Below are 27484 nucleotides of genomic sequence, written 5' to 3'. Positions count from 1 at the left end.
TAACTCTTTATATTTGTTTTTGTCATCCCCATTCTTGCCATTCCACGCCATCATATATGTTCCACATTTTCCTCCCTTACAGATTATCTATCCACCTAATACCTCCCCCCCCACCACACCCCAGGTGCTTTAGTACGAATACCCGCTTTCAACCAAAAACATATTTTACTTTACCTTCTGTCGCCCCGTTCATGTAGTATTTCTAACAGTGCGGGCGAGACCCCTAAGGGCGTACGATTTGATATGCCCTTTATTTCCCGTGGAAGGGCGGGGTTCAGCTTTAGTATTTTCGTCCCTGTTCTACGTTTTCGTTCGAGCTAAAACAATGCCAAATTACTGAAGTCCTGCAATGAAATTATGATATTGTAAACTCAAAAGAGTGATAGTAAAGCATAGAGTCAAGCCGCCTGTCCAAAGCGTTTAACGAATTGGATCACCGACACTCTCCGTTTAATGAACTTAGTCAAATGGCCCAGTCCAGAAAGTGAGCGGAAGGGAGGCCCATTCCAGTGAGTTTTCATTTGAGGAACTAAACACCGACTTTCCATTTAATCGTACGTAACAATCTCCGATGATTTGAAAAAGGGAAAACGCGAAAAATATTTCAAAGTATTCTTTGAGGATGTGAAAAATATTTCAAAGTTTCTTTGAGGATGTGATTGATAATTTAGAACGGATGGCCTATTATATATCTCGGATTTTAATAGATTCTTTTGTCTTTTAACGGTTGAGGTTTCTGTCGGACCTCCGGAAGTGATAATGCGGCTTTAAGCGAACTGAATAATAATGGCCAATAATAAAGGACCAAAGGAAGGGTCACAGCGGCGTAGCCAGGATTTTTGACAGGAAGGGGCCAAAAAGAGACTTTCAAGGCATTTTCTCCTGTATTTTAGATGTCTCATACATTTACTGTATTTTTGGCTGCTAAAAGGGGAAGGGCCCGGGCCCCCTGGGCCACCCCCCTGGCTACGCCCCTGGGTCAGGGATGTTTCGGGGGGCAATGGTTTAACCAGCAATCTGTCATCAGAAAAAAAGGCTAGCAATCCTACAGAAATTCTTTCATTTCTTTACCCGCCTAACCTCCTTGGCCTAAACAAAAAAAATAGACGGCAACTAAAAATAACATATTTTGTTGATTTGACGCAGGCTACGTCCTTCTCTTTGCATTGAAAACACATGATTTAAATTTCTTTCCCGTCACTCATTTATTTTACAAACAGCTCGCAAAGCTTATAATTACATTATATACCGGAACCACACAACGCAAAATTTCTTGGAAATATTGCTATGAGAACTTCTATGAAAATATGAATTTCAACGACGGAAGCGAAAGCGTCCCTCAGCTTGTATCACAACAGCTATATGTACAATATAATCACCTCTATGTACTACAAAGCATGAATTGATAATTCAAACGAATAATTTAGACATCTAGCTATGTCGATTCGGTACTATCGTTGTTTTCTTGCGAAGACTGAAGTTTTTCTAGGATTTTCCGAATATGGGCTTTAATCTTGAGCGCAGGCCCAAGTTTGATGCCCATTCGGTTGAGCAAATGTTCTTCCTGTAAGAGGATCAGGGACTGGCCGTCAATCGAGTGTTCCCGGAACTCTGCTACGACCTCAGGGACCCCGGTGAGCGAGAGGATGAACTTGCACACGTCATCCACGCCCCACGCCAGGATGTCCTGGTCCAGGTCCAGCCGAAGTTTGGGGATGAGTTTGTGTGGAGACACGCGGTCTTTAGCGCTCGCGGAGCTAGTGGATTCGGCCGGTTCGTCGATAGAGATAGGAGAATGATTAGGACTTCTGTGTATAACACTTACATGATTAGTCCGGTCTCCATTCATTTGTTCGCATTCGCGTTTTTCGTTCGTCTCGTCCGAAATAGCAATCGATTGCCTTCGACCGCTTTCCGAACTCTCCGCGGAAAGTCTTCGCCTTTTCGGAGATAAGCCATTTTCGTGTTGTCTCTGCGCCTGCGCGCTACTGGTAGTGTTCGCTGCCATGGCACCGGTATCGTGCATGTAGAGTTTGTTCTGTAGTGCAAGTCCGGCCAGCGGACTCTGTGTAGGGTTATGCGTACCTGGTGGTGCAAGCAGTCTGTATTGCATCAAATTCTGCTGCAGTTGATGCATACTGGCATACCCTACTCCCCGCAAAGCAGGATGGTAAATACCCGAGGGATGTCCCGCGAGCAGTAACGGGTCTGGCGGAAGTCGTGGCGAGGAGTGAGTCGGGCTGATAAGACTTGTGGCGCCCATAGGGTGCGAGAATGTAGGGAGGTATTGCGCGGGGTTTCTCCCTGGACTTGGTGGCGGCTGTTTGTGGAGCTTGGCAGCTCGTATCGCCATATCTCTTTGTAAAGCCTCGTTCGTGACCTCCGACATCGCGACGTCTGCAAGACGAAAAAAAAAAAATCAGCCTTAATCTTTTCCTACAGTTCAAGCCTAGTCCTTGACGAGGATCGCCGTGACGTCACAGGCAACCACAGAGAACCCAAAAGCACAGGATGTTCAAATAAACGCATTTGAATGAAGAGACTTTACAACGTAATAAAAGTGAGTAAGCAAGGCGATTACTCCAGGCATCATAAATAGAAATGGATGGAAATTCATCAAGCTACAAAAAAGATATAAACGAAATGAAGAAAGTGTTTTCAAATCTGAGACAGGTTAGTAATTTAATAGCTATCGGATGTCAACTTCAACTGACCTTGTTACACTAAAAACTGAAGAATTGCATGAGACGAGAAGAACACAAAAACTCAACAACCTCCGCAAAATGCATGACACCGCAAACTGTTTCCCGGTAGTATAATCTCTATGTTATATATACTCGTTATTCCATGATGTGTCTGTCTTCTTATGTAAACATGTGCACTACAATTGTACACTTCAGATTTGGCTTCAGCAGTCTCGAGTACCCCCCTCTTAAGTCGGCTATGCGCGCTATTGTTCGCGAGTATAACTATCGCAATGTCGCCCCCATGCCTCGACATGCGATGGTAAGAAGGCGGGAAGTGCTTCGTGGGACGCCTTGATGTCTCACAAAAAAATAAAAACACAACTGAAAACTTTTTAAAGTTTATTAGAAGAAGGCGTAGATTAAAAGAAAAGAACTTTCCTAGTAAAGGGGTGAATGTATAAGCATCCTGTTTTCGCACAGCATTTTATTTTGTTAAAACTGGGAATGTTTTAGTCAACAAGCGCTATCGCCTTTAAAGCATCTATGAAGGTATTAGTCATTCTACTGAAGATCGCTTTGTAGCGACAGTTTTACACACCAATCACGGCGCCATTTTTAAGCTCCCGCACAATAGAGTCACATAGGGATTCATTTTCATCAAATAATACAAGCGCAGTAACTGAGATATCGTTAATCAAATACTTTTACCTAAGTATCAGCCTCCAATAGTAAGTGGTTATTCTATAAGTTTTTTTTGGCAAACAGACCGTTATATTTTCAAATGTAAACAAAGGAGTGGCGGGTCAATATTCTTTAAAAGGCAGCTGGGTATGGGCAACAGATACTTAGCTTTGCCAAGTAGCCTCGGTAGAAAGACACTTGGCAAATTTTCAAAAAAGACACAACCAAGACCTGTGATTACCTTGGTGCACAGCACGGAAGGCACTCCTTGCTTCAGAGGACCCTTCAGCACGAGGGGTCCCCTTGTCCTCTCCTCGGGGCCCTTTGTCTTTAGGGTCCACTGGGCCTTCCTGCGAGTGCAGACCTCGGTCCCCAGTCATAAGATACCTCGCGTTTATCTCTCTGTGCATTGAAATCGCTCTCGTGTCATATCCGTGCAGCCCCTCTCCGCCTGAAACCACATAAACATTGTTAGTGGAACTGGAGACCACAGTGATCAGAGGTACATAAGAACACACGAGTTATGTTTACAGGCCCGTAGCCAGGAGATGAACAACTCCAACTCGACTGGAAATCCGCTCAGAAAGAAATTCGAGAAGCACAGTGAGCTCAGAAGGTATACCTAAAAGAAGAATGGATGGCCGAACGACCTCCCCGCTGAAAATCATGGCTACGTGCCTAGATTTGATACAACCAGCTCATAAAAGCAATCAAAGAAAAATCAAATGTATTTGTCATTTATAATCTTGTTTCTGATTCTGAAAAGATTGTTGACTCATCATGGATTCTTCCGAGTGCCTATACAACTTGAAGCCGAGAGATAACAAAATAGGGAAAAATAAAAGCACCTGGTATTGAATACTATATGGAAAGAAAGTTTATAATATCAATTAAGTTTTAATATTAAAGAAAAACATTTCTCGAAAATTATTGCACTAATTTTCGAAATACAGCGTGTCCATAAAACATCACCCGAGGCTTTTAGCAACTCTGATATTGATTCCGTGACAACTGAAGTGGAAAGAAAATATAAACTCTGGATGTCTGTGGATCTTTAATGGAAAAATAAGCCAAGTTTTACAGTGCATGTTAAAATAGAGGGAGATATTTCGTAGAAAATTGATTGGTATGAACGTCGAGTGTATGCCTAGGGTAGAGGTCAATGCAAAAATGTTTTGTAAGCGTGGCGATGAAGGTTTCCCGCTTCCAACACATAGCAGAATAAAGCCGATTAACAGCAGGAATACACCACTGCACAAACAGAGCAACTTGCAACTTACAGTTCTCTTAAACCATGTCCTGATTTAGGTAAATCACACAGAAGGAAATCGCGAGAGACGTTTGCACGGCGATAAGGTACGATAGAGCATAAGTTTTAGCCTAACGCTTGACTAGTTGTCTACGACAACTCTCAAGAACTCAACTGAGCCCTCTCATCCGGGTCGTGCGATTTATCACGGGCTTACACGTTACAACTGTAGAACATGTCTGTTCGAGCTAATACAACCTAAAACCCTCATCAACGAGTCGCTGAGGGTCTTTCCTTCACTAGAGAAGACATTTGATTAGCTACTCGAGGTGGCCGGGTCAAGAAAGCGGCGATTTTCTTGAGAGTTGAGGGCGAGTTATGCGTGCGAAACTGCGGGGCCGAGTTAACGGTGCTTTCTGTCAATGACACTGATAATAAAAGGAAGCCATTAAAGAACATACAATGAGTGACGCATTCAAGTGTGATCCCTTCGTGAGATTTAGACAAGGCATACAGCTTAACATCAAACTCTCAACTTTGTGTCTACGGAGATTATATTGGCACACCTCTTTGCCCAAATCACTTGTCAGAATATTTGCTGGACAGCTCTACAACCAATTATGATAGCGTGTTGTACCTGTCACTTTCAAATGGCTTCCACTGTTTGCTTTTAGTGGCCTTCGGACTATTTAAAAGTAAAAGTTGTCCGTCGACTTCGAATGACGCCTTTTAGAGGCTGTTTCCCGTCGCGTACACTAACGTCATTTTCCTTTACACCTGCGAAGATGGAGTGAAATAGGGCAGCACAACATTCATTTTACAATAGCGCGACGAACCATAAAACAATTTTTATGTCGATAGCACAAGTCAGTAACTTCACCTTTAGTAAAATTTTTCGCCGAACCGCGTGTTGCCGTGAATAACCCAAGGACGACCCTGTCACAAAATGCTGACGTCAGAGTTTGAAACGAAATGATGTCAAAAAGTCACTTAGGTATGGTAGATTCTTACTTGCACGCAGCGAATCAGCCGGTCTCTGCGCTCTATTAGAATAAAACGCACCATTTTGCGTGAAAAATAGATTCCTTACATCACTCTTAAATTACAAAAACCGTGAAAGGAATGAACCGTGAAAGAATAAAAACGCCAATATTTTGGGCTTAATTGTGTCAAAGTTAACACATCACGAAAAAAATAGGCAAAAAATACGTCGTTTATTAGTTTCACTTATTTAACATTATCTGCACACAGAAATAACAAAGATTTTGGTGTCTACTTTATCATTTCCTAATGCAAATATAAGATACTCGTAATTAATGTTAACCCACTATTTGACAAGGGTCCTTTATCACTGCACAGAAGCTTGAAATGTCACAAGTATATCCTGCCCGTCAAGGCAGAAAACAGAAGCTTAGGACAAAGACTTAATAAGTATCATGTGGTAAAACAGGCCACAAAACCACCTGGGTTTTGTGGCTTTCAATCCAAAGGTGCAAACTATTCACACTCAACTCATAACTTATACCACGAAAAGGTCTAAAACAGAACCAAATCCAAAATGACAAGTCAAATGTACCAAGTCTTTTCTCATTTTCAATTCAGGAAACATCGTTAGACAGATATCTTTAGAAGACGAAGATTAAAGCATTTGTATTAGGCTAACACTCAGGCAGAAAAGTGACTTCGATTCTTTCCTAATTTAGATACTTTGATATCTAAAAGATTTAGCAAAAAGCTTTCTATTTTGTTCTGTGTTTTGAAATCCGTGTTCATGGTAGGTCTAACGCCGATAATGGATCACTCCGCCTCCCTTGAGCAATTACAGTGATACGTAAGCCAACGTTAGCACAAGGAAATGAAAAAGACAATTAATAACACAGTGACGGAAACATTTTAAAACCGTATACAGCACTCACACAGTCGACTACAAGATAGTGTCTATTGAGATAGTTTAGTGTAATAGTATATTTGTAGGATGGACCGTATGCATATCAGAATACATCTGTTGGAATTTTAGCCGAATAAAACATAACTTGTACCGTACAACCGATCTTTCCTTATACGCTGGTGAGAATTAAAATTTGACAGTAGGATGGCTATAATAAAACCGGGCTTTAAAACAAGTATAAGGACAGCATTCAAAACACATCAACTTGCGAAATCCAGCAGCGTGTTCATGCTGAATGGATTCTACCCGCAAAGTGACCGAAAGGGCACGCGCAAATTGTAATCTGTTATGACAGGATTTGACCCGTTGTGAAAATACACATATTCCATGTGCATGTCCGAGTTTTCAAATCGCCTTCAAAGATCAGTAGAGTACGAGAAACGTTGCAGTAGGATTTAGAAAAAGTACTCATTTATCATTTGAGTGACGAGCTTAGATTTGCATATATTATTTTTCACGGCGTAATCTTTGTGTGTGCCACTGTGTTGCGTTTTGTAAACTTAGACTTTAAGTTTAGCTTGCTTGAACAGAGACTTGAGCGCATTCAAGGAAGCGAATTGTAAGGCGTGGTATTGTTTGTTCGGTAAATGATTCTTGTCTAATGGTTGGAATTGCATTTGCTAAAGTCTATACCACCACTCTACATGCGAGTGAGCAAGAGCATCAAAGCGTGCGTAAAAAGTCATCAAAAGAGTGATACCAATAAACGTCCATACCGAGAACAACATGCCCAAAAAAGCTGCTAAAAGGACTTGGCGGACTAAAATAAGCAATGATGACTACTCTAATTAAACCTCCCTCTAATGTAAGCGTTTTCCGGCTCTAAAGCAGGCCTCGGGCTTACCCATATAACTGGCGAGTTCTTCGCTGTATAAGTACATTGGGATACGCTTTGCCGTCAAAGTGAATGCAAGTCTCTCCTTATATCTTTCCTAAACAAGCATCTCCCGAGCGCCGTCGAAAAAATCCCAACGGCGAGGTTTTACTCTGATCCGATTAATGGCTTATGATCTTTTATTTATTTTCATGTCTGTGAAATCTCAGGGGTCCGTCGATCCACTAGCGACGCTTTTGGGAAGCCTTCGAGTTGTATGATTGATAGCTTATAAGCCATTACAGTGCTCTTTGCTTTGATTGATTAGTTCGTGACGTGTTGAGAACAGTTAAAGGGCTTTCGGAAACAGCGCTAAGGCTTCCAACGTACGGCAAGACAGCCAGATATCAAGAGCTGACATGAATACGTCTGTCAGGAGTCGAGCTATCGGCCTACATCTTTTTAAAACGTGATGGTTCACGCAAAATGCGAGCTCTTAGCCGGTGGGCGGGAGAGATGAGAATCGATTAGGGTTAGGGGTCAAGGGTTGGTTCGTTTCGTCTGTAATGTGGTTTCTTCCATACTTGAAATCTTGACTTCTGTCTGACACAGCGAATCAATGCATCACAAACCGAGATCAAGATTTGCTTTGATGCAATTTCCTTTTATCTTCGATGAACATAAACACGACATGAGGTCGTGCGAATGGAGTTCCGTGAAAGCCTCCCGTACAGGGGGCCTGGCACGAGACACATGGAGTGACGATATCATTCACTTCGACAATGTGGAGCTTCTAATCTTGTTCCTATATCCATCCCGTCATGCATCATCTGCCAGAGTCTCGTAGTAATCTTGGCAGCGGCTTGTGAAATATTTTAAACGCTGGAGCCGCGACTTCTCAAGGGTTAACCTAGCTGTATTTTGATTGATGGTGCTCATGATCGCAATTTTCGAGAGTTTTTTTTTATATTTGCGGAGACGTTTAATCAACTAATAATTGCTAATTATATGCGAGTTTGTTCAAGAAGGGATCTGACGTTTATAAAATGAGTTATGGTGGAAGGGTGGGTGGACTCGCGGAAAAAAATACTTGTAGCCGCACAAGTGCAGGCTCCTTTCTCTGTTCTCCCGTTGACTAGAGACTCGTCAAATCTTTCAAAGTGCAATCTATGAAAGCCAGTACAGTAGCAGGGATCAAGTTTATAAAAATAAAAATAAATTCTATAAAAAAAAAAAGAAAAAAAGAAAAAGAAAACGTGTAAGACCTATGTTTCTCTAGATTTTCTTTGTTTTGCGTCTTATACATACCAAATGGACGCCAACATCCATAGCGACGGAAATAACGAATTGTATCCATTCTTGTTTGGTCAACTTTCTATTTTGCACTCGGAATTCCTTCCTCTATTTGTAAACGTTGGCTCAAAGGCTCGCAGTCCCGCTGAACAACTGGTAAATATTATTGCAAATCGCTAGGAGAGCTGGTCGCATTTTCCCCCTTTAAAAATGGACGCGTGGAAAAAAAAAACAAATTAATAGCTGATACCTCAGAAATAGCCCACAGCTATGCATCTATTACGAGTCAGCATGCTGTTTTGAACAATATAATGATTTATGCTACACAATGATGCGAAAAGAAAATTAATAGCAAACGATGTTTGTCTTGCTTGTGATATGAATGGAAAACTCTCCCCGCGTGGCAGAAAATTCGGTTAATTATCCACAAAGATAAACCAATCTTTGAAGACATCAAGTATATCCGAAATTACAGAGTCGTTAATCACTCTTTTGAATAACATAGGGTGTGGTCTTGCTTTTCCTGATATCTTATTTTAGACATTAGGGTTATGGTTCTTTAAGAGCGAAAGAGCGACCGCAACAAAACGCAACCTCCCTGATTTTATTGCGATTGTGCTTGATCGATCCCTACGTGTATTGCGCTAATGAGTTGCTCTTCGTATTGCGTACTAGAAAATAGAACCTTCCTTTTAACCTCTGCTTCTCCCAGCCAGAAAGCTTTTTGCCGGAAAGCATTACAGACTTGCCTTACCTTACAAAAACTATATTACGCGAAGTCACTAAAAAGTGGGATTTTGAGTAAGACATCGGTTGATACATTACACATGAAATATCTAGAAATGTGGGTGACGTGTGGGGGCGGAGTAAACAAGCAGTTTTTGAGCCCCAGACAAGAATGGCAAAATTACAGAAAGACTATGGGAGCAGAATATGAAAAGCGAACGAAATCTGTGGATTTTAGAATTCACTCAGTTATCCAGCTCAAGTGGAAGACATCATTGCAAAGTAAACCAAGAAAAATTTTATTTATTGGTCAAGAACAAGAACAGTGTTGTGCTGTGGGCGGTTGAGCAAACTCAGTAAAATTCTTCGCTTCGATGTCTAGACAAGCTGTTTAAGGGTTTAAGGGCTGAATCCAAAGAGCGTAAGTGTAAGGATTTATTAGTTGCAAGACCTTCATAAAAGTCTAAAACCCCTACGGCGGGTTGTTTACGAGGACGAAAATAATTGGCAACCGCCAGTATGGCTTCTTCGTGTAGGGTCTTAAAAGAGCCCATACTAATACTTACCTAAATAAGAGTCTTCGACAACGCCTAGAAAACACAAGATCTCGGTACCTGTTTTTCATCTAATTAGCCAACAAAGCAGAATTTTCTTTTTAACAATTGATATATTTTCATTTCTTTCCGCTCGCCATTGAAGATGAGATGGGAGTTGCGAGTCGCTCTCAACAAAGATAGGTCTCCATCAGATTTCGCAAAACTATTTTTAGTTTTTAATACTGAAACTCAAAAGCTGTTTGTAACAAGCTAACAAATTATTTCCTCAGATATTAAACACACTGAAAAGGGTCGCACGTCCGTCTACTCGCTGGACCGTGGAGCATGCATGTCTGGTTCCTATGCCTGTCCGAAAGGCCAGGGCTTCCCTTGGTAAACTTCGATCAAATCAATTCATAGGAATAAAGAAGCTAAATAAATATTATGTCACAACACAGCTGAGCATTAAGCATGTATATTGTTTGGATATATTCCCTCAGGTAATTCTACTGAAAAAAATTGGTCATTCGTGTGTATTCCAACATTTATGCTTTTTCATCGTGAAGTCGTATTGTGTCTAAACGACATGAGTACACTAAAGCTAAGAACATTTTAATGTTGTTGAAGAAACCTTCCTTCTTTATTTTACTTGAGAATGTTTTTGCCAGTATTTTAACATCAATGTTTGTTGTCGTGTAAGTCGTACAAAATCACACTTTTTTAGAAGGCTTACACATGGAAATTAATACGAGGTACCAATGTAAGGTGAAAACACTGTGAAGCCGCTTGCATTTAAAGAACCATATATGCACCCAGAAAAGCAATAAAAGAAAAACCATCCACTATTTTGAAAATTGCCTTATTTTTGATTTGTTACAGTTGATAAAGCAAGAATATACTTGAAAAGGGTATCACGCTTTTTTCCAAATCAACTTGAAAAATTGAAAGTTTTCAAAACACGCTCATTTCACAGACGATGCATATCACTGAAAATTATACGGTCACTTAATTTGAAGTAGTATGATATGATAGAAAAAAAGAATAACAGTTAGAAGAAAATGTTTGTTTGGGGTATTATAACGCAATGTCATTCAAGGTTAACTTACACTGTGCAAAACACCCTCATTTCACAGACGATGCATATAACTAAAAATATACGGTCGCCTGATTTGAAGTGATTTGTAAGGATAAAAAAAATGAGAATGACAGTTAGACGAAAATGTTTTTTTGGTGTATTATAACGCAATGTCATTCAAGGTTAACTTACACTGTGCTATTGTCATAGCCTATGACAATAACAAGAGAAAAAAATAACTCAAAAAAATAATCAAAATCTAATGGAATTTTCCAAGCTCCAGTTCAGTTAAAAAACACAAATTGTACTTTTCTCAAATATAATTTTTACCTGGATTTGATGGGAAGAAGGCAAGGGGGGTAGAATCGCTGGTCCTTCGCTTATAAATTTGGTGTTTCTCGTCAGCTTCAGGTGAAGCACTACGCGCGCGTTTCACGGGCGAAAATGGATTCTCTTCTTGCGTTTCAGAGCCGTCTGAGGTAGTAGATGAACTGGAATCTCTTCTCTCCTTAAAATGAAGCCCGTTAGAGGCAGCCTGCCGAGCGAGGCATTCAATATCTGACGTGGAGTAGTGCCGGTGGCCCGTGGCGGAGTCTGCTAACTCCTCGTGACTCCAACAAGAAAGGGACTTCACCGCGTCGCGTTTGCGACTGCGTGGCGAAGTTGGTGGGATCCCGCATTTGCTAGCAAGTCTACCGCGGTTCTGTTGGTGCATAAATGAAAAATTAGTCGGGTACTTATCGCTTCGGCGAGTATATCGCTTACTATACGGCAATAAGTTTGTGAAGAAAAAAACCCTGTAGCGCTCGGTCGTGTGTTACTCTTACACTCTCTTATGTTTCGAGTTTCCAAAGCGTCAAAGACTTCAATGAGCGCTATACATAGGGAAGAGTTTTGAAAGTCTCAAATTCTAAAGTAGAGAAGGCGGACTATTACCAGCATTTGGTAGCCAGTCAAGGGGCAAATGTCTTTCACGTGCTGGCAACTAGCCCCGTGCATTTTGAAACAGTCATGTGCCCTTCAAGCGTAAAATCGTGTTCAAATCCACGACTAGATCTGTGCGATACAACCAGCTTCTGTGGCAGTTTCAGAGCGCATTCAACTTTGCTTACAAGTAAGCCACGTAAAATATAATAAAAGAAATATAAATAGATACAACCTCGGAACTCTAAAATAACTGCTTTGACGTAATAGTCATAAAACTGGCAAAGGGTAACAGGGAAATCGCCAGCCTCGTTCGGATACGTATAGACTCTCCGGTTGTATTAGGAATCTTGTTATTTTGAGCTACATTTGAATAGATGTTTCAGTTTCGTAGAAGAAACATAGAGGTGATTAGCGCATTCGGTTCCGGATGGGTCAAACCAGGATTCAAAAGAGAAAGCATATTATTTGTCGCACTAGTATATACCTGGTGTGATGTTCCTTTTATAAAACACAAAAATTCCTGAAAATGTCTGACGAAATTCAGACATCTGAAAGTCGCCAATTCCCCTTCAATTTCTAAAGAAATAAAATTCTAAAGAGATACACACTCGATCTTCTGTATATCTTAGTAAATACTTAAGCATTACATAACCCGTCACAGCAGCCATAGGGTGCCTGAATAGAAAGCACGGCCGTAACCTGTGTCCATGGCAACCGTGCGGCTCGTACGTGAGGCTATGTTGAATGGGAGTTTGGAGGGGGTGGCCGCCAGTCAAAGGTCCGCTAACAATCCCATGTGTCGTGACAATCTCTGACCCCCATGAAAATACATACATTACCGCTAACTCTACTCCGCGATGCTATGTGGAAAATGGCATAAAACTGTTCTAAACTAGGCTTCACATTACTCGACGAACAACAGCGTAAGTTTTGAGAATATGTCAACTTGAGACGAAGACAAAGCGACGAGAATACCCACTTACCCACGCTGAGTTATTCATCTAGAAGAAAAGTGGTTTAATTGATTTTCACAAAAGGGAGAATGCGTTAAACAGAAATTTAATCAGTTATCCTTTTTAATGTTTGCTTCTTTTTATTCTTAAATTTTTTTCCTGCGAGCACAAGTTTTTTCCAAGCTTTATTTCTACGATCTTTTCAGTCTTTTGTATCAAAGTCGTCAAGATGGTCGGGTGATATGTAAAAGATTGAATACGTATAAAAGCGATATAAAAAGTTAAAATCATTCTCTTTTTTGTCCATTATTTTAAATCCTATGTTCGCTTGAGCGTGTAAGGCAAAATAAGAGTGCTCGCCTTCGAGTTTTCTACAATTCTTTTTTTAATCAAACACTGTTAGCTTTAGCAGCGAACATGCCCTGTCAAATATACACCAAGATAACACTTTGAAAATACCCTGAATCAGATTATCCGTACAAGTAACAGGGAACTTCACTTATATCGCGTGCCATCTTCTTGAAAAAAAAAATATATAGGATATCAATGTTCCAACAGCGAACAGCTGCCTAAAACCAACAAGAGCACTAACTGACTCAAATATTACAATTTAAGTTGAAGGTTTTCACTGAAATGCATCCCTGCCTGTCATCTCTACAAAAATGACATTCGTCAAAGTGACAAGAAATTGACGAGCACTTGACCGGTATCGTCGCATTGCATACAAATGGCTTCCCACTGATATGCAAGAGGTTTTTTCTTCATCATGCCTTATTAATATCACAAAATGTGGCATTTCCTTTATTTTGTAGGTCTTAAGATATTGTGTGTCGGGGCTAAGTATTTGGCGGGAGTTTTACGATAAATTTTCAGCTGGGGAACTACATTTCGCCTCGAGACATGATACGAACAACCTCCGGGGCATCCAATGACACACATTTTCTTTGCTCTAAAGACACTCTAGAAAGATTATCCTTTTAAGCAACTCGGGACTTAACGAAACCCTGAGGAAAACTTTAGCGATAAGAAAAAAAAGCTCTTAAAATGACTGGAATTTGAATGCATTTTTAATCGATGCATGAAAGCTTTAAAGCGCATCTCAATGCTGATTTCATAAGAACAGGGGGTGCAAATGCACGCATGGACCGGAATTATTGCCGATTACTTCAAAGGTCACTTTGCGCGAACCTGACAGTGTTTCTATTTTTTTTAAAAGCTTCCAAAAGATTATCGTTACGGAAAGAAGGGCTCTCTTAGTCGTTCTGTAAAGATGTGGGTTTTAATTTAGGGGTTATCCGAGCAGACAATGTCATCCGGAGCCACGACGAAGACGACGGCAGTTTGATCAGTGCGCGCGCACCATATCAATAAAAGAGAGGATATGCATGGGTTTGTGTGCCATGTCGCATGCACGCCAGACGATGGCCCTTGAATCTGGCAGTATCGCTCCCCGTCACCAAGGCAACACTTGCAATTAATCAACAATAGATTATGAGTTTTGCTGAGAGGGTATTGTGCGGGCAAGACAAGTTGTCAATATTGCAAAGAAGGATATTATATGGGCTAGACAGGACTGTCAATCTTATAATATAATCGCAGTGCATTAAACAACAAAAGTGTCATTACGTTCCCAAGAACTCTTGTCTCCATCAGATCAGCCCTTTTATTTTTGGTAATTCAGACACATTGAATCCTTAGCCAACCATGAGCTTCGCAGACAATAACACGGCAAAGTTGTATAGTGAGCAATGGAGCCTCTTGGGATGTGAGGGAGTGTGTGCAATTAGCGCGAAGAATAGCGAATTATGCGGGCTCTGGCGAGCGACAGTTCGCTCACAGCCTGTCAAGTTACATGTCTAACAAGACCGCCCTTTCCGTCGTATTGTATTGTCTCCGTAATGCTAGCTGATAGTGTTAAAAACTTTTTCGCTCGCACATACAAGACATTTTACTGACTAAAAGGCCCCGCGTGCGCTAAATTCTAACAAAAAATCCAAAACAAATCAGACACATGAATGTTTCAGAGGTTTAAAATATGTGGCTTTTGTAATCTGCGATAAATGGGTTTCGTGACGGCAAGAATTAGGCAAACGATGAGAACCGCTGCAGATGAAACGGCAAAAAACACAATCGATGCTATAGAGAATAAAAGGAAGAAGGAAGCAGAATCTACGGAACCACGAGTTCGAAAGTGAGACTCGAAACATAACAAGCTCGGCTAATTTGGCTTGGGCCGCATCATTTTCACGGTACAAAACATTGAACTATTTCACTATAGCACTGACCTCGCCATTTGCTAGATTAAGAATTCTAGTTCAAATAGAGTCTAAATATTAGTTTTAACACTAAGGATCACGCCATATTATCACGATTGGTAAATCTACAAAAACGGGTAAGGTGCAAAGAAATACCCCTAATAATGCAATATTCAGAAATAAGAGACAATATTTTACCTACCACGGGTGATGAAATACGGCAGCCCAAACAGTCACAAATTGGAGGATGAACTTTTATTAGGCCGCGGGCAATGAGACTTTTTAGAGACTTTCCCTTGTACCGTATACTTCTTTTCCAATCCTTTGCCGTCTCGCGCCCGCTGATGTACTGGAGTTCATTTGGAGTCAGCCACTCGTTGTTAAACAATATGCAAGGCCCCTTGCTTCCCTGGCATAGCTTAGACACATAGAGCAGAGCAGCGTTTTCCCCGCATTGTATCTCCAGCGGTTCTTCCCCCATAAATCCAGCGTGCTCGTGTAGACTCGAGTCAGAGTCAAAGCGCGACTTCACGCACTCCGCGCTTTCCGTCACTAGTTCAGCAGACTCACTGCGCTCAGCTTTGAATACAGTTTCCGAGGCCTGCGAGCTCTGCACGCTACTAGCGGCTGATAAGGGAGCCTGACTTGCTACTACAACAGGCATACTTGTGATATGATGAGACGTAGAAATTTTCGGAGATTCGCGCTGGCCCAATGTCACGTTTGAATCTCCCCGGTCGCCGGGTGCTTGTGTGGATATGACGGTTTCACTCTTGATTTCGTTTGCTTCAGACTTCTCGCTATTAATGTAATTCACGCTTTCAGACATCTCCGAGAAACAGGAAATAAAGACATAATAGCGGCTCTGTGAGCCAAACTTGTTCTCGTGTTATTACGAGTGGCGAGCGCGCTTCACTAAACTTGTAGCGAGCGATATATGATTCCCAACCGAACCTTACGGGGGCATGCGGTGAACTGTGGACTACTCCGCCGGGCTCGACGTCGCCGTACTCTCCGTGCACGATTGGCGTGATGTCCTAAGTTGTCTAACCCGCCCACTGATTGGCTAAAAACCTGTCGGAATTCAAACGCTAATCGTCCGCTTATCCAATCATAGCGCTCCCCCTTTTGTTGATACGACACTTGAGATTACGACGTTCAATTATTTGCTTGTCAAATTGTTCAGCCACCAGATTTTCTGGTGTCGAAAATCATATTTATGTCATACAGGTCTGTGGGTTTTTCTGCATAATCTAGGCAGCGCCATTAGGAGTCTCAAGAGAAGCGAGGGAGTTTCGTTCACAGTGGACAAGCGATAATCATTCTCTGTGCAGCGTCAATCGAAAGGGAACGTGGACACATCTGACCTTGCTATCGCTGCAGATAATGCTTCTTCCTTCAGAGGTCAAAATTCTTTTTAACGGAATTTTCTTCTGGCAAACATCTTTTTTCACTTTATTATTTATTCGCTATCAAGTAAAATTTTGCTACCGCATTCACATCACTTTCTTGAGCATATATCAATTTTAATTTTAAAACTGTCTGAATTTTAAATGATTTCCTCTGGTCAGCATTTGTGATTGTTTGTGAATACCGGACATGGAATTGGTCCAGAGAACAAACACTAAAACGCTGTGAGTGCTTTGATACAGATTGAATCTAGTGCAGAGTTAAATAATGCACAGACACGTACGAGCCGGCCGTTGATAAGCAGTCTATTGTTTGTAGGGCAACCCAGTGACTTATGACGTCACGAACTACCCACGCGCCCCGCTAAAACAAAGTACCAATATTGCCCCGGTGCGCTAGGCTCCCAACCCAAAATATGGCACATTAATTCAAATAAATCATCGCAAACAGTGAACAAGCGTAATGTAAAGCTGCGTTTATAAGTTGCGGTCTTGGTAAATGCTATGTGAGTGATTTGCGCCACTGCGTTTCTCTATCTCCTGTTTAACAGCAGCCTGTTCCACCGCCTTTCTGAAGAGCCTATGAATGATTTCCGATTGTGTTGTCGTAGCCGGACGACGGAAAGCTTAAAGGTCGCGAGATAAGGTCCCAGACATAGCACGCGTAAGGCCGACATAACACATCAGAACGCACAGAACACGATGACTGATAAACTAATATAACGATACAAGCGGTACGACGCAAGTTCTGGCTCTTGAGCGCGTCGGCGGAAAGCGACGGGGGAGCAACAGGGCTTACTCCTCCCGTTACGCTGCCCGAACTGTGATAAAACGACAGTCTGGCGCAACTATAGAATAGACGAGTCTCCCGCGCCCAAAAATGTCAGATAATTAGCCTACCCCTGAAACCCTGAAATGACATTAAAATGCACTGACCAAATTTCTGTATTTTAAATAAATACAATAACAAACCCTAACCATTGATACACTAAGCTTAAAACATATTCTCGCAAAATAAATCATGGGATGCTAATTAGTTCGCAGGCATCATTTTTTTTTAACAACAATGGATTCCAATTTTTTTTTTTAAGCACGTGCCATAAGCTCGATTTGACCCTAAAAGCTTGGGTCAGAGCTCATAATTCCCACACCGCCTTTTTGCTCTGTTAGGCGCTCATTTGAATTCATTGTTATGGACACAGTTAGCTGTGGGGAACCAAGCATTATCTGAATTTAAGCTATTTTACGTGTGGTAACGGTAAAATAGTATTATCCCACCAAACACAAAAAGATATGGATAGTCCATCACACTTCAATACAAGCCAAGGGTAGAACATTTTTCCTGAGGCCAATGTAAAACTGGATTAAGATCTGTCACAACAGTGAGAATTAATACATTTGTCAAAAATTTTGATCTGCACTACTTAACCCCCGAATTCTTTATAGAAAAATAAATTTCCTCCGCCAACTGCCCCTGGGTCCGTACGAATTGTTGGGTTTCCTAAATAGCGGAGCACAGTTGGTGGTCTCGCACAAATCCTTGTGCGACCAAATGAGTCAAGTGATTGACATCTTTAAAAAGAACTGTACTGAGGCTCGATAAACACATAATTTAGAATAAAATATTGTCTGTATTATTATGGAAATGTAGCAGCAAAGCTTAAGTATTTTAAAAGTTTTCGAGGTTTTTGAGAAATACAACACAAATGACAGCGTTTCGGCAATGGAATTGTCGTTCTTAAAAATGGCGTACACGATTTTTTTTTATTAGAACGTCTAATTTTATGTTGAGGCTGGGCCGTTCTTATTTTTGGGATATTTGAAGGCTGAATATGTTCTTAACGATGTGCTTAAATTACCCAATGAATTATAGGGAAGAGAATTACACTAATGATCAATAGCAATAATAAGGTTGTTACTGTAAGCACAATTTGATTCTGAATTTTATAACGCATCAGGACTAAAAATTAAAAAAAATATTTTGCTATCTGAACCTCGGCATTTTCTTAGCATGTTCTTTAAATTTGTGAATCTCAGCCTAGACGTTCTTATAAAAAAGGTTCTTATAAAAAGAAAAGATGTATTCTGCAGACACTGGCGGAGGGCCAATCTCCCAGGTGTCCGAGGTCACAACACAGCCCATCCGCTCATCTCACGCACGTACGCGTCAGGTAAGCGTCAATAAAAGCTGTCAATGCTCCACCAGCAAGTCCATCAATAGCCACAGAGCACCTCCCGCTTGGAGGCTATACGCACATCGCGACAGGGGTTCACAATTATTTGGGTGGAAAATAATAGCACCGTTCACGTAAGAATGCGATTCGTTTCAAAATCGTTGGGTTTCTATGCCCGTCTCGATAATTTTTAATTGATACCCTATCAATGTTTCTACATATAGACAGAAGATGTTCAGTTTATAACTTGACATATGGCTAGAGGTGTCGCGCGTCACAGATCAGTACTCCGTGTTCATGTGTATTATGTCCTGCTGTGGAGTAGCCTTTGTTAACAGGCAATTATTTTTTTTTCAAAATTCGAGTGAAAAAAAAGGTATGAACTCGTTGGCTACAACCGATCCGAAGAATAAATAAACACTTAGAGTTTAGACCAACATCCCATCATGCACACAATTTTGCAATTAAGATAGAAGTTTAAGAGGGCCGTGGCAGGGGGTGACAGGCCCCCTCAATACTCTCAAATATTATAAGAAATAATTTCCTAAATGTTTCTGTATCTTGCCCTCCCTCCCCCATATTTATCCGAGGACTGCTACGGAACTGTTGTATAGCTATTTGCCTCCCCCCTTACGTCTTCAAATTCATTTCATACGTAAGCAACATTTGCTGACGGGGGCTCGCAGAGTAGTAGGATTTTGCCGATTCTGGGACAAGTTTTTCATCACCCCAAATTTCATTCCAAAATGGCGCAAAAGTCTTCGCACACCTCCGCCAAGCCTCGCGACCTGCGCATACGCGAGTTTGCCCAAGACTCCTTGCACACACGAACACGACCACGCCCACCTGTCAATCATTTTGTCAAGAACCTGTCAATCACTTTGTCACGTGATAGCCAAGCCCACCTGTCGATCATTTCGTCAAAAACCTGTCAATCATTTTGTCACGTGACGACCACGCCCACCTGTCAATCATTTTGTCAAAAACCTGTCAATCATTTTGTCACGTGACGACCACGCCCACCTGTCAATCATTTTGTCAAAAACCTGTCAATCATTTTGTCACGTGATAGCCACGCCCACCTGTCAATCATTTTGTCACATGTCGCACCTAGGGGGAGCTCGGGAGGCTATTCTGGTCTAAAGACGTATGGGGTCCTAGATAAAATGACATCAAATACGGAGGTGAAGGTTAGAAACGATGTGGATGATGATGGGGTGGATTGGTGTACTAGACAATGCTGTGAAGGTGGTTACTATGAAGACTCAGAATACAAAAGCTTCGACCCACGCGAGTTTGTGGTTGGCGCTGTCACAATCGTCCTTGGTGTTACAATTATGTTACTCTCCATGCCACGGTACGGCCAAGAAAGATGGGTAAGATACTAGTCCACGAATGTGGTGCGGAGACTTTAGACCGCACCGCCCTCACGCGGACCCCTTCGGAAGTCTTAGCGACCACACACAACACGCCTAGAGGGAGCTCGAGAGGCTAGCCTCTCGGCTTCACATCTAAAAATCTCTTGAAAAGTGGCTTAAAGACGTGAACAGTTTAATAAAATGGAGGAACGAACAGTTGAACATATGGCAGAAGATCAGTCACCACCATATAACATCCCCGACGGGCCGGTACCCAGGATTAACGTCCCCACCCTCATGCCGGAGTTTGCACTGTTTGACCGAGCCCTCACCGAATACGAGACTAGTAGAGCCTCCTTGGGAGACGAGGATAGTAGTAACACCCTTTGCAATCATGACGACCTAGTCACAGAAGACGGGGTCACTAGTTGCTTAGAGTGCGGGGAACAGATGCAGCGCGTGATCGCGCACGAAAGGGAATGGGGTTTTTATGGACATTCCGATGGCAAACGGTCTTCGAATCCAAGTCGGGTCCAGGTACGTAGGTCTGAGGATAGAAATATTGACAAGGATGTGGAAAACATGGGTTTTAGTGGGGTAATTGTAGCCAAAGCTAACGAGATATACACTCAGGTGACGAAAGGCCAGATTTTTCGCGGCGACCCACGGAAGGCGATCGTCTTTGCATGCATCTACTACGCCTACAAGATGTCCGGTAAGTGTCAGACACCGAAAACCTTGATGGAAACTTTTGGATTGAGCAAGAAGAGCTGCCTTAAGGGTCTAAAAATCTTTAGTGTTAACGCGCCTAAAGATTACTTACTACATGGAGCGTCTCCCACCGTTGTGCATCACATTCACGACGTGATGGACAGATTCTCGGCGTCCCCCACACAGAAGGGGGACGTGGTCCAGCTCTACTACAGATCTAAGAATCGCTCGTCTGAGTTGAATCGCGCTCGCCCGCAATCCTTTGCGGTCGCTTTAACCTATTACTGGGTACGGCTAAAGGGGATCGATATTACACTTAAAAAATTCTCCGAAAGAGTCGGCGTCTCCGAGTTAACCATCAGCAGGAAAGCGAAAGAGGTGGCTACAGTCCTAGGTACGCCTGGTGTGGTGTGATATTTCCTGATTTCTCTGGAAATCAGGATTTCCAGGAAACTGTCAGTTCGGAGTAGATGTAAATTGACATATCTAAAAAAATTTGATTAAATTGGTTTAAAGACGTGGGTGTAATAACAAAATGGATATGCAAAGTGCTGGGAGTCTTACAAATCTCACCGTGGAGGATCAAGCCGCCACCTTAGCGAGGTGGGGAGCCGCGGACTTTGACGACGCTATGGAGCGCGCGGCGGGGGAGGGGTGCGTCGAGACCGTGAGGTTGTGTAAGAGTTGGGGTGCGACGGATTTCGAAAAGCCGATGGTCGAGGCCGCAAAGAATGGGCACGCCGAGATCGTTAAGATGTGTTGTGAGTTGGGCGCCTGTGACTTCGTATATCCAGCGTCCATGGCCGCGAAAGGCGGGCACGTACAGGTTTTGAAGGTGATGGACGAGTATTGTGACGACGAAGAGGCCATGATCGATGCTATGGGTACTGCGGCGGGGGAAGGTCAGGTGGGGGTTGTTGAGTTATTGATAGATTTAGGTGTCAGTGTCGATGTCGGTTGGACCTCCGCTGAGGCGGCGTACAATGGCCACGTTGAGGTTCTAAAGTTGTTGAGAGAAAACTTCAGCCAGTTCGACCCGGACTATGTTATAGATTCGGCCACCCAATCCGGTAACTTGGAGATTGTGAGGTTGTGCTTGGAGTGGGGCGCGACCGATCTCAGTGGGCCTATGGGCTACGCACGGTTTTGGGGTCTACACGAAATTGTCGCGGTGCTACGTGCGGCGTGGAGGTGGGGCCTCATGCACGAGGAGCTCCCGGAGAAGCTACACAAGGTGAGATTCCGTAGAAAGCTGGAGGACGAACTAATGCCAGTAGCTTGGCACCCAGATAGGTTTTGGGATTGGTGTCTTGATGAGCAAGAGAAGGGAATGTTGGAAGAGTGTTTCGGTAGGTGGGCGTGAGAGGCATGCTTTGGTGTGCGGTGTCAAAAAAAAAATTGAAAAGTGGCTTAAAGACATGAACAGTTTAATAAAATGGAGGAACAAACGGTTAAACGTATGGTTGAAGAGCAACCACCACCACCATCGGGTAGTCTCGAAGAACCCATCCTGTGCTCGATCTGTTTAGAGGAGGTGCAAAAAGAAACGAGCGCCGAGTTAGAATGTGGGCATGGAAATCATCTGAAATGTGTGCTTAGACTCCGCTCTGCGACCTGTCCAGTATGTAGGAGACCTTTAGTGAGCGATAAGCTATGCGTATGTGACCTGGATATTATGAGTATTGGATACAAAGAGCTCTCCGACGAAGAATCTTTCGGTTATGAAGATCACAGGAGGGAGTGCGAATCGTTTCATGCCTACTGCCTAAGTGTAGGGTCGAGGTTCAGAGAGAAAGCATTAGAGTTCATGATGGAGACGGGGATTCAGCAAGCCATAGACGAGAGTCGTAACGAGTATGACTTACCGACCGTGCGGGATTTCCCGCGTGAAGTGAAATTTTTAGTTTACCTTGGACTGTTTGGCGGTGAGAATGATACCGAGACGCGACTCGAAATCCTCCCGTTGATTGACGAGGGTGGTGATGTATTCGCCTCGTTTCTTAGAGGTAAAACCTTTGTGGTTGATAGAGATTTCGTTCGCGAGTTGGACTACCAGATGTATCTTATGATGTGGACAGAAGAGGAAAGGTTGGGGACGCGATGCGAGACGTTCGAACGGTCAAGATGGGATAGTTTACCGTTCGTAGATTGGTTTTTAACACCTAATACTACCAACCGGCCTTAGCTCACACCTAAAAATTTTTTGAAAAGTGATTTAAGGACATGACCGGTTTGATAGAAATGGAGAACCAAACGGTGAAGGACCCGAAAGTATCCCCCGTAAAGCGAACAACGGATTATAAGTGTCTTCATGGCAGAGTGAAATATTATTGCAAAGATTGTCACGGATCGCAAATCTGCCCTCACAACCGGAGAAAAACGCGGTGCAGAGAATGTAACGGCGGTAGCATTTGTGAGCACAGACGAGCAAGATATGTCTGTAAAGACTGCAAGGGGAAAGGGATGTGTGAACACGGCAAACAGAGACCCTTTTGTAAGTTATGCGGAGGGTCTCAAATATGCGAACACGATAGACAAAAGCATCATTGCAGAACGTGTAACGGAAATTAACATTGACCCACTCAGTTTTGTAACGCGTCTCACGTTACAAAACACATACATTCCTAATCACCCTAACAACGAGCGGTTCTGAAAATAGGTTTTGTGTCTACATCGAGAGTTCGTGGTTGTTAGGGAGATCTGGTATGCGGTCTATTGTTTAGCACGTGAACAGGTATTGTTTTATTGCAATACGTCACATCCGTACACGTGCATCTCACATGCTACCGGAATAGATACCAAGCCAAACCAGCCGTGAAGACTGTGATCATGACAAGGTTATTTTCGTGCTGCGTGTTCAAGGGTTTAGTCACGTCCGGCTTTGGGTTTGTTTTCGCTTCAGGTTTCGGTTTGTGAGCCGTGACTGACTCGGTATGAGGTAACAAAATCTTTGAATGACCCATATTATGTTTTGGGATCGTTTTTATCTCGTTATTTATTGGATTTAGCCCCAATTTCATATCAGTAGTGGCTTTTTGTAATTTGTTATTATAACCAGCGATTGAAGTGTCGTCATTTATCACAAGATACGATGGGCTCAACCAACAACCGAGGGCGAAAGCCAAGTCTAGTTTTTGCCTCGCCTGTTGTAAAGCAAACTGATACCTTTGTATACTTTTTGATATATCGTTTTCTATCACTGCGCTTTCAAAGAGTTTCGAAAAGACTTGTTTCGTTTCTTGAGCTGAACCGCTATCGCCGACGATTGACGATCGAGTTTGAACTTGTGCGCCTAGAATACAATAAACAAAGGCTTCTATGCTTTGATTTATCCTAGACAACCCAGCTTTGGTTAGTCCCATTGATTTTTCTGGAAAGAACCACTCGTACTGAAACTCGGTTCTAGGGTCTTTCAGGTACTCGATCTCAAAGTGATTCATGTGTTCGTCGTCGCTTTTAGCAGCATCCCATTCGTCGTGTAATTGGTCAATGGTCCCATAGGGTTTATACTTGTCGTTAGAAGATGACAATCCGTGATAATCATAGTTATAAACATTTCCTAACCCATGATTTATCGGTCCAAGGAACCGAAAATCGCTGCCAGTTCGGAACTCTGTCATTAATTTTTGGTAAGCTGCTTCGCTGTAGAAGTTTTTATTCCAACTAAAGAGCTTATCTTTCGGGAGAGGACATTGTAGCTCATTTAATAGTCGTCTGATAGTGAAAATGATGTGGAATCTGTAGAACGACCCCACTTGAGAGTCGTCAATCATGTCACGCGTCACACCACATCCAGCAGTCGCGCAAAACATAGCGAAATTTAAGGCTTGACTCCAATAACTGAGGTTCGGGGCGTCGAGCCACCTACTAGCCTCCTTTGCTGTTCTGAATACTAGCAAGCTGTCGGTGAATATATCCCTAAAAACAAAGTGTGTCTTCACCTTTGGTGTTATAAAAACATCAAAAGAGACGTAATTATTTTTCGTAGGGTTTTCGTCCCATGGCAATATTTTGTATTCTGCACGTGCGTCTAGTCTATATTGTTTCGGAAATCCAAACAGTTGCTGAACCGTTTCCTTGTATGCCTGTGCGTCATCGGCGACCAGAAAATCCTGGATATTCTCGGGTTTCCAGCTATTACCAGGGAAGTGATATAACGTTTTGACTAGATTCCCATTCTTGTCGAATGGATCGTATTCGTCCCCATTGAAAACGAATTGCACATCGCCATGCTCGTCGGCAGAGAACCTAAAGCGTGAGTAGTAAGGGTACCTTTTCACAAATTCTGTAAACTTCATCTTATATGTTCTTCATTTAACATATAAGATTTTTTTTAAATCAGTTCTTTGCATACCTCAATTCGTAGATCCATCCAACGGGGGTTCTTTCGAACAGAAATTTCACCGAGCGGGTCGACTCGCCAGGTCTTTCAAAATCTCTTCTCTTACTGTTTCCCTCAGCTTGGTAATGTTTACGTTTTTTTCGTCCTCTTTTCCTGACTTTTGACGAATCTGGAGCTTTAGAGCCTCAAACTTATCCACCTCATTCAAGATCAATGAAAACTCTTCATCTGATATTTTGTTGTCTTTCAAAGCTTTAGAAACTAAATCACGTATGCTATTCACCTTTGCCCCTGCCATCGCCACCGTTTGGTCGTGCTTAGAGACTTTTCGCGACAGTCGTTTAGAAACCGCCGCACAGCCTGCAGACGTAAGACCGAAAACACCAGCCAAAGCACCTAACGGGACTCCAACGATGATACCAAAACCTGACAGAGAAGTTCCTAAACCGCTAGACCCAAGAATGACGGATGCGAGTCCTAAGCCCACACTTATCTTTGAAAACACGCTCTGCGCTCGTTTATACTTTTTCCTCACGTTCTCGTAATGTTTAACTTCTTGTTCCAAACTTCCCAAAACATCGTGGATCTTTTGAAGTCTGAAGTTATCACCACGTTGTGATACATTTGGGTAGATCGAATTGTATTCTTCCATAGTTTTATTATGGAAAGAGGCTATTCTTTAAGTGATTTCTAAGATTAGACGTATCGGGTAGAGGCCACTCTCTATTGTATTTCCGTCGCCGTCCTTTACACTAAAACGGAGACTACTCACGTAACCGACTGATGTGGTACTGACCTGTATGGGATCGTGTGGATTAAGGTATATCTTTCCTTCATCGAGCTCTATAGATGTTAGGATTTGTGAGGGCGCCCCTTGTTGGAGGGAGTCAGACGCGTTCACAAGATCGCAGTGGATAAAAATAGCCTCGTGACCTATCATCTTTATCTCGTGGCGAGTGTTTGCTTCCAGCTCCCTGGTCTTGAGTCCTAACAGGCAGGCGAGCGGCTCATTCAACACGACGTTCCGATGAACTTCGAGTGACGAGTCTCTAATAGAGACTGACTTTTCACCAAGACGCATACCCCCATCTATTTGACGTTTTAGCGTCTCGATCGTATACTGCCCCGCGGGGATCCTAAGGATAATGTTCTCACCGTCGGAGACCGTTCCCTCGCTTGAGAGACTGTTACAACGATTATGAAACGCACATCCTCGCAGCGCGATAAACCGCGGCTTTTCAATAGGTTGTTCTAAATAGACAGTAAAGTCAGCAACTTTTCCTTCAATGTAGAGTAATACCATTTGTTATGATTTCCGTCTCCTTTTAAACCGTTCTACGAAATACAGGACGACAGCGACGATGAGAAGCCATGCGTTTTTAGCTAAAAAGCCGACGACTTCACCTGCCGTTCTAAATATGAAACTAGCTATCGCACCAACCATTCCTGGGAGTATTTCTCCTAATTTTTTGCCTATTGTTTTCAGACCATTTCCAACATCTTTTGCAACACTAGTCAGCCCAGCTTTCAGATTGCTTACAATAACACCAACTATAACACCAGTGGCAGTTAGAACAGCGGCGACTGTAAATCCGTATTTCTTAAAAATCGCTTTGACACGATCTTTCAACGACATTCTCTCTTCAAGATTTTCTCTCTCCAATTGATTCTCTTCCAAAGTCTCATCTATGACAGAATTTCTCTCGCTGAGCTCTTCATTTTTACGATCTATAGCTCTTAGTCTTTCTTGGTTAGTTGTTTCACTTCGTTCCTCATTATTTTTTCTCATTTGCTCGGTGTTTCTCTCTTCTTCTTCTCTGAGTGTATTAGCTGTAGCGTCTAGTTCATCGAGTTGAATCTGAATTTGCTTGTACTTTCCGGATCTGATTTTGGCGTCGACACTCTTCCGCACCGTTTTATCCTCATTATACAACCTTTCTGGTCTAGTCCAACCACCTTTTCTCGCAGAATAGAAGGAAATGAATTGTTTTCCTCTTTCATCCGTTGAAATCTGAACTAGATTTTCATCAAGATCTGGATATTTCGATAACAAAAGGTCTACCCTAAGTGTGTCCGTTGAAGAAGAACCTCCCATATTCTGTAATTCCATGTATTCGGGGACGACCCTCCCAGGGTTTCGTGTTTTCCATAAATCAATCAACCTCCTACTCACATAGCTTGCACCTCTACCAAATCTATTTGAAATCCTTTCATTCCATGACTCTCTTCCCTCACCATCGTTTGGAATAAGAGAATCATAATCTTCGTCTACAGTAGTATTCAAATCTTCTCTACCTTCTTCTGTTGTGGGATCAAAATCTATATCCATTTCTTATTTTGTTTGAA

The 27484-nt window shown here is 42.4% G+C and overlaps 2 protein-coding genes and 2 long non-coding RNA genes across 5 annotated transcripts; 2 read left to right on the top strand and 2 right to left on the bottom strand.

Moving 5' to 3' along the window:
• Positions 1-1180: 1180 nt before the first annotated feature.
• On the bottom strand, positions 1181-16156 carry LOC5522303. 2 transcript variants are annotated; one of them, XM_032367573.2, is made up of 4 exons: positions 15347-16156; positions 11340-11712; positions 3610-3819; positions 1181-2397 (listed from the first exon to the last, which is right to left on the bottom strand). In XM_032367573.2, exons 1-4 carry the CDS (start codon positions 15971-15973, stop codon positions 1436-1438), a joined length of 2172 nt encoding a protein of 723 aa, XP_032223464.2. In that variant the 5' UTR covers positions 15974-16156; the 3' UTR covers positions 1181-1435. The 2 variants fall into 2 exon arrangements, with proteins under 2 accessions (XP_032223464.2, XP_032223466.1); XM_032367575.2 differs by lacking the exon at positions 15347-16156 and adding an exon at positions 11946-12512.
• On the bottom strand, positions 5470-5730 carry LOC125561369. The gene is made up of 2 exons (XR_007307397.1): positions 5629-5730; positions 5470-5553 (listed from the first exon to the last, which is right to left on the bottom strand). It is a non-coding gene; the product is annotated as an uncharacterized LOC125561369 (long non-coding RNA).
• LOC116604757 lies at positions 7403-10779 on the top strand. Its single transcript, XR_004291227.2, has 2 exons — positions 7403-9819; positions 10225-10779. It is a non-coding gene; the product is annotated as an uncharacterized LOC116604757 (long non-coding RNA).
• Positions 16157-20286: 4130 nt separating the features above from the next.
• On the top strand, positions 20287-21210 carry LOC125561127 (transcription initiation factor IIB-like). Its single transcript, XM_048724465.1, has one exon. The coding sequence runs from the start codon at positions 20287-20289 to the stop codon at positions 21208-21210; it is 924 nt and encodes a 307-aa protein (XP_048580422.1).
• The last annotated feature ends 6274 nt before the right edge of the window (positions 21211-27484 follow it).

Source organism: Nematostella vectensis, chromosome 3 (genome assembly GCF_932526225.1).
Source record: "Nematostella vectensis chromosome 3, jaNemVect1.1, whole genome shotgun sequence".
NCBI classification, from domain to species: Eukaryota; Metazoa; Cnidaria; class Anthozoa; order Actiniaria; family Edwardsiidae; genus Nematostella; species Nematostella vectensis.
Note: the sequence above shows the minus strand (reverse complement) of the source record. Positions and strands in the feature narration are given on the sequence as shown.

Bases quoted from the DNA above. Each gene is read 5' to 3' on its own strand.
- LOC5522303 (XM_032367573.2), bottom strand. From the start codon at position 15,973: ATGTCTGAAAGCGTGAATTACATTAATAGCGAGAAGTCTGAAGCAAAC. The intron at 11,713-15,346 runs GTAGGTAAAATA...ATGCACCAACAG, and splicing joins GCCGTATTTCATCACCCGTG to AACCGCGGTAGACTTGCTAG. The intron at 2,398-3,609 runs GTAATCACAGGT...TTCGTCTTGCAG, and splicing joins CTTCCGTGCTGTGCACCAAG to ACGTCGCGATGTCGGAGGTC.
- LOC125561127 (XM_048724465.1), top strand. From the start codon at position 20,287: ATGGAGGAACGAACAGTTGAACATATGGCAGAAGATCAGTCACCACCA.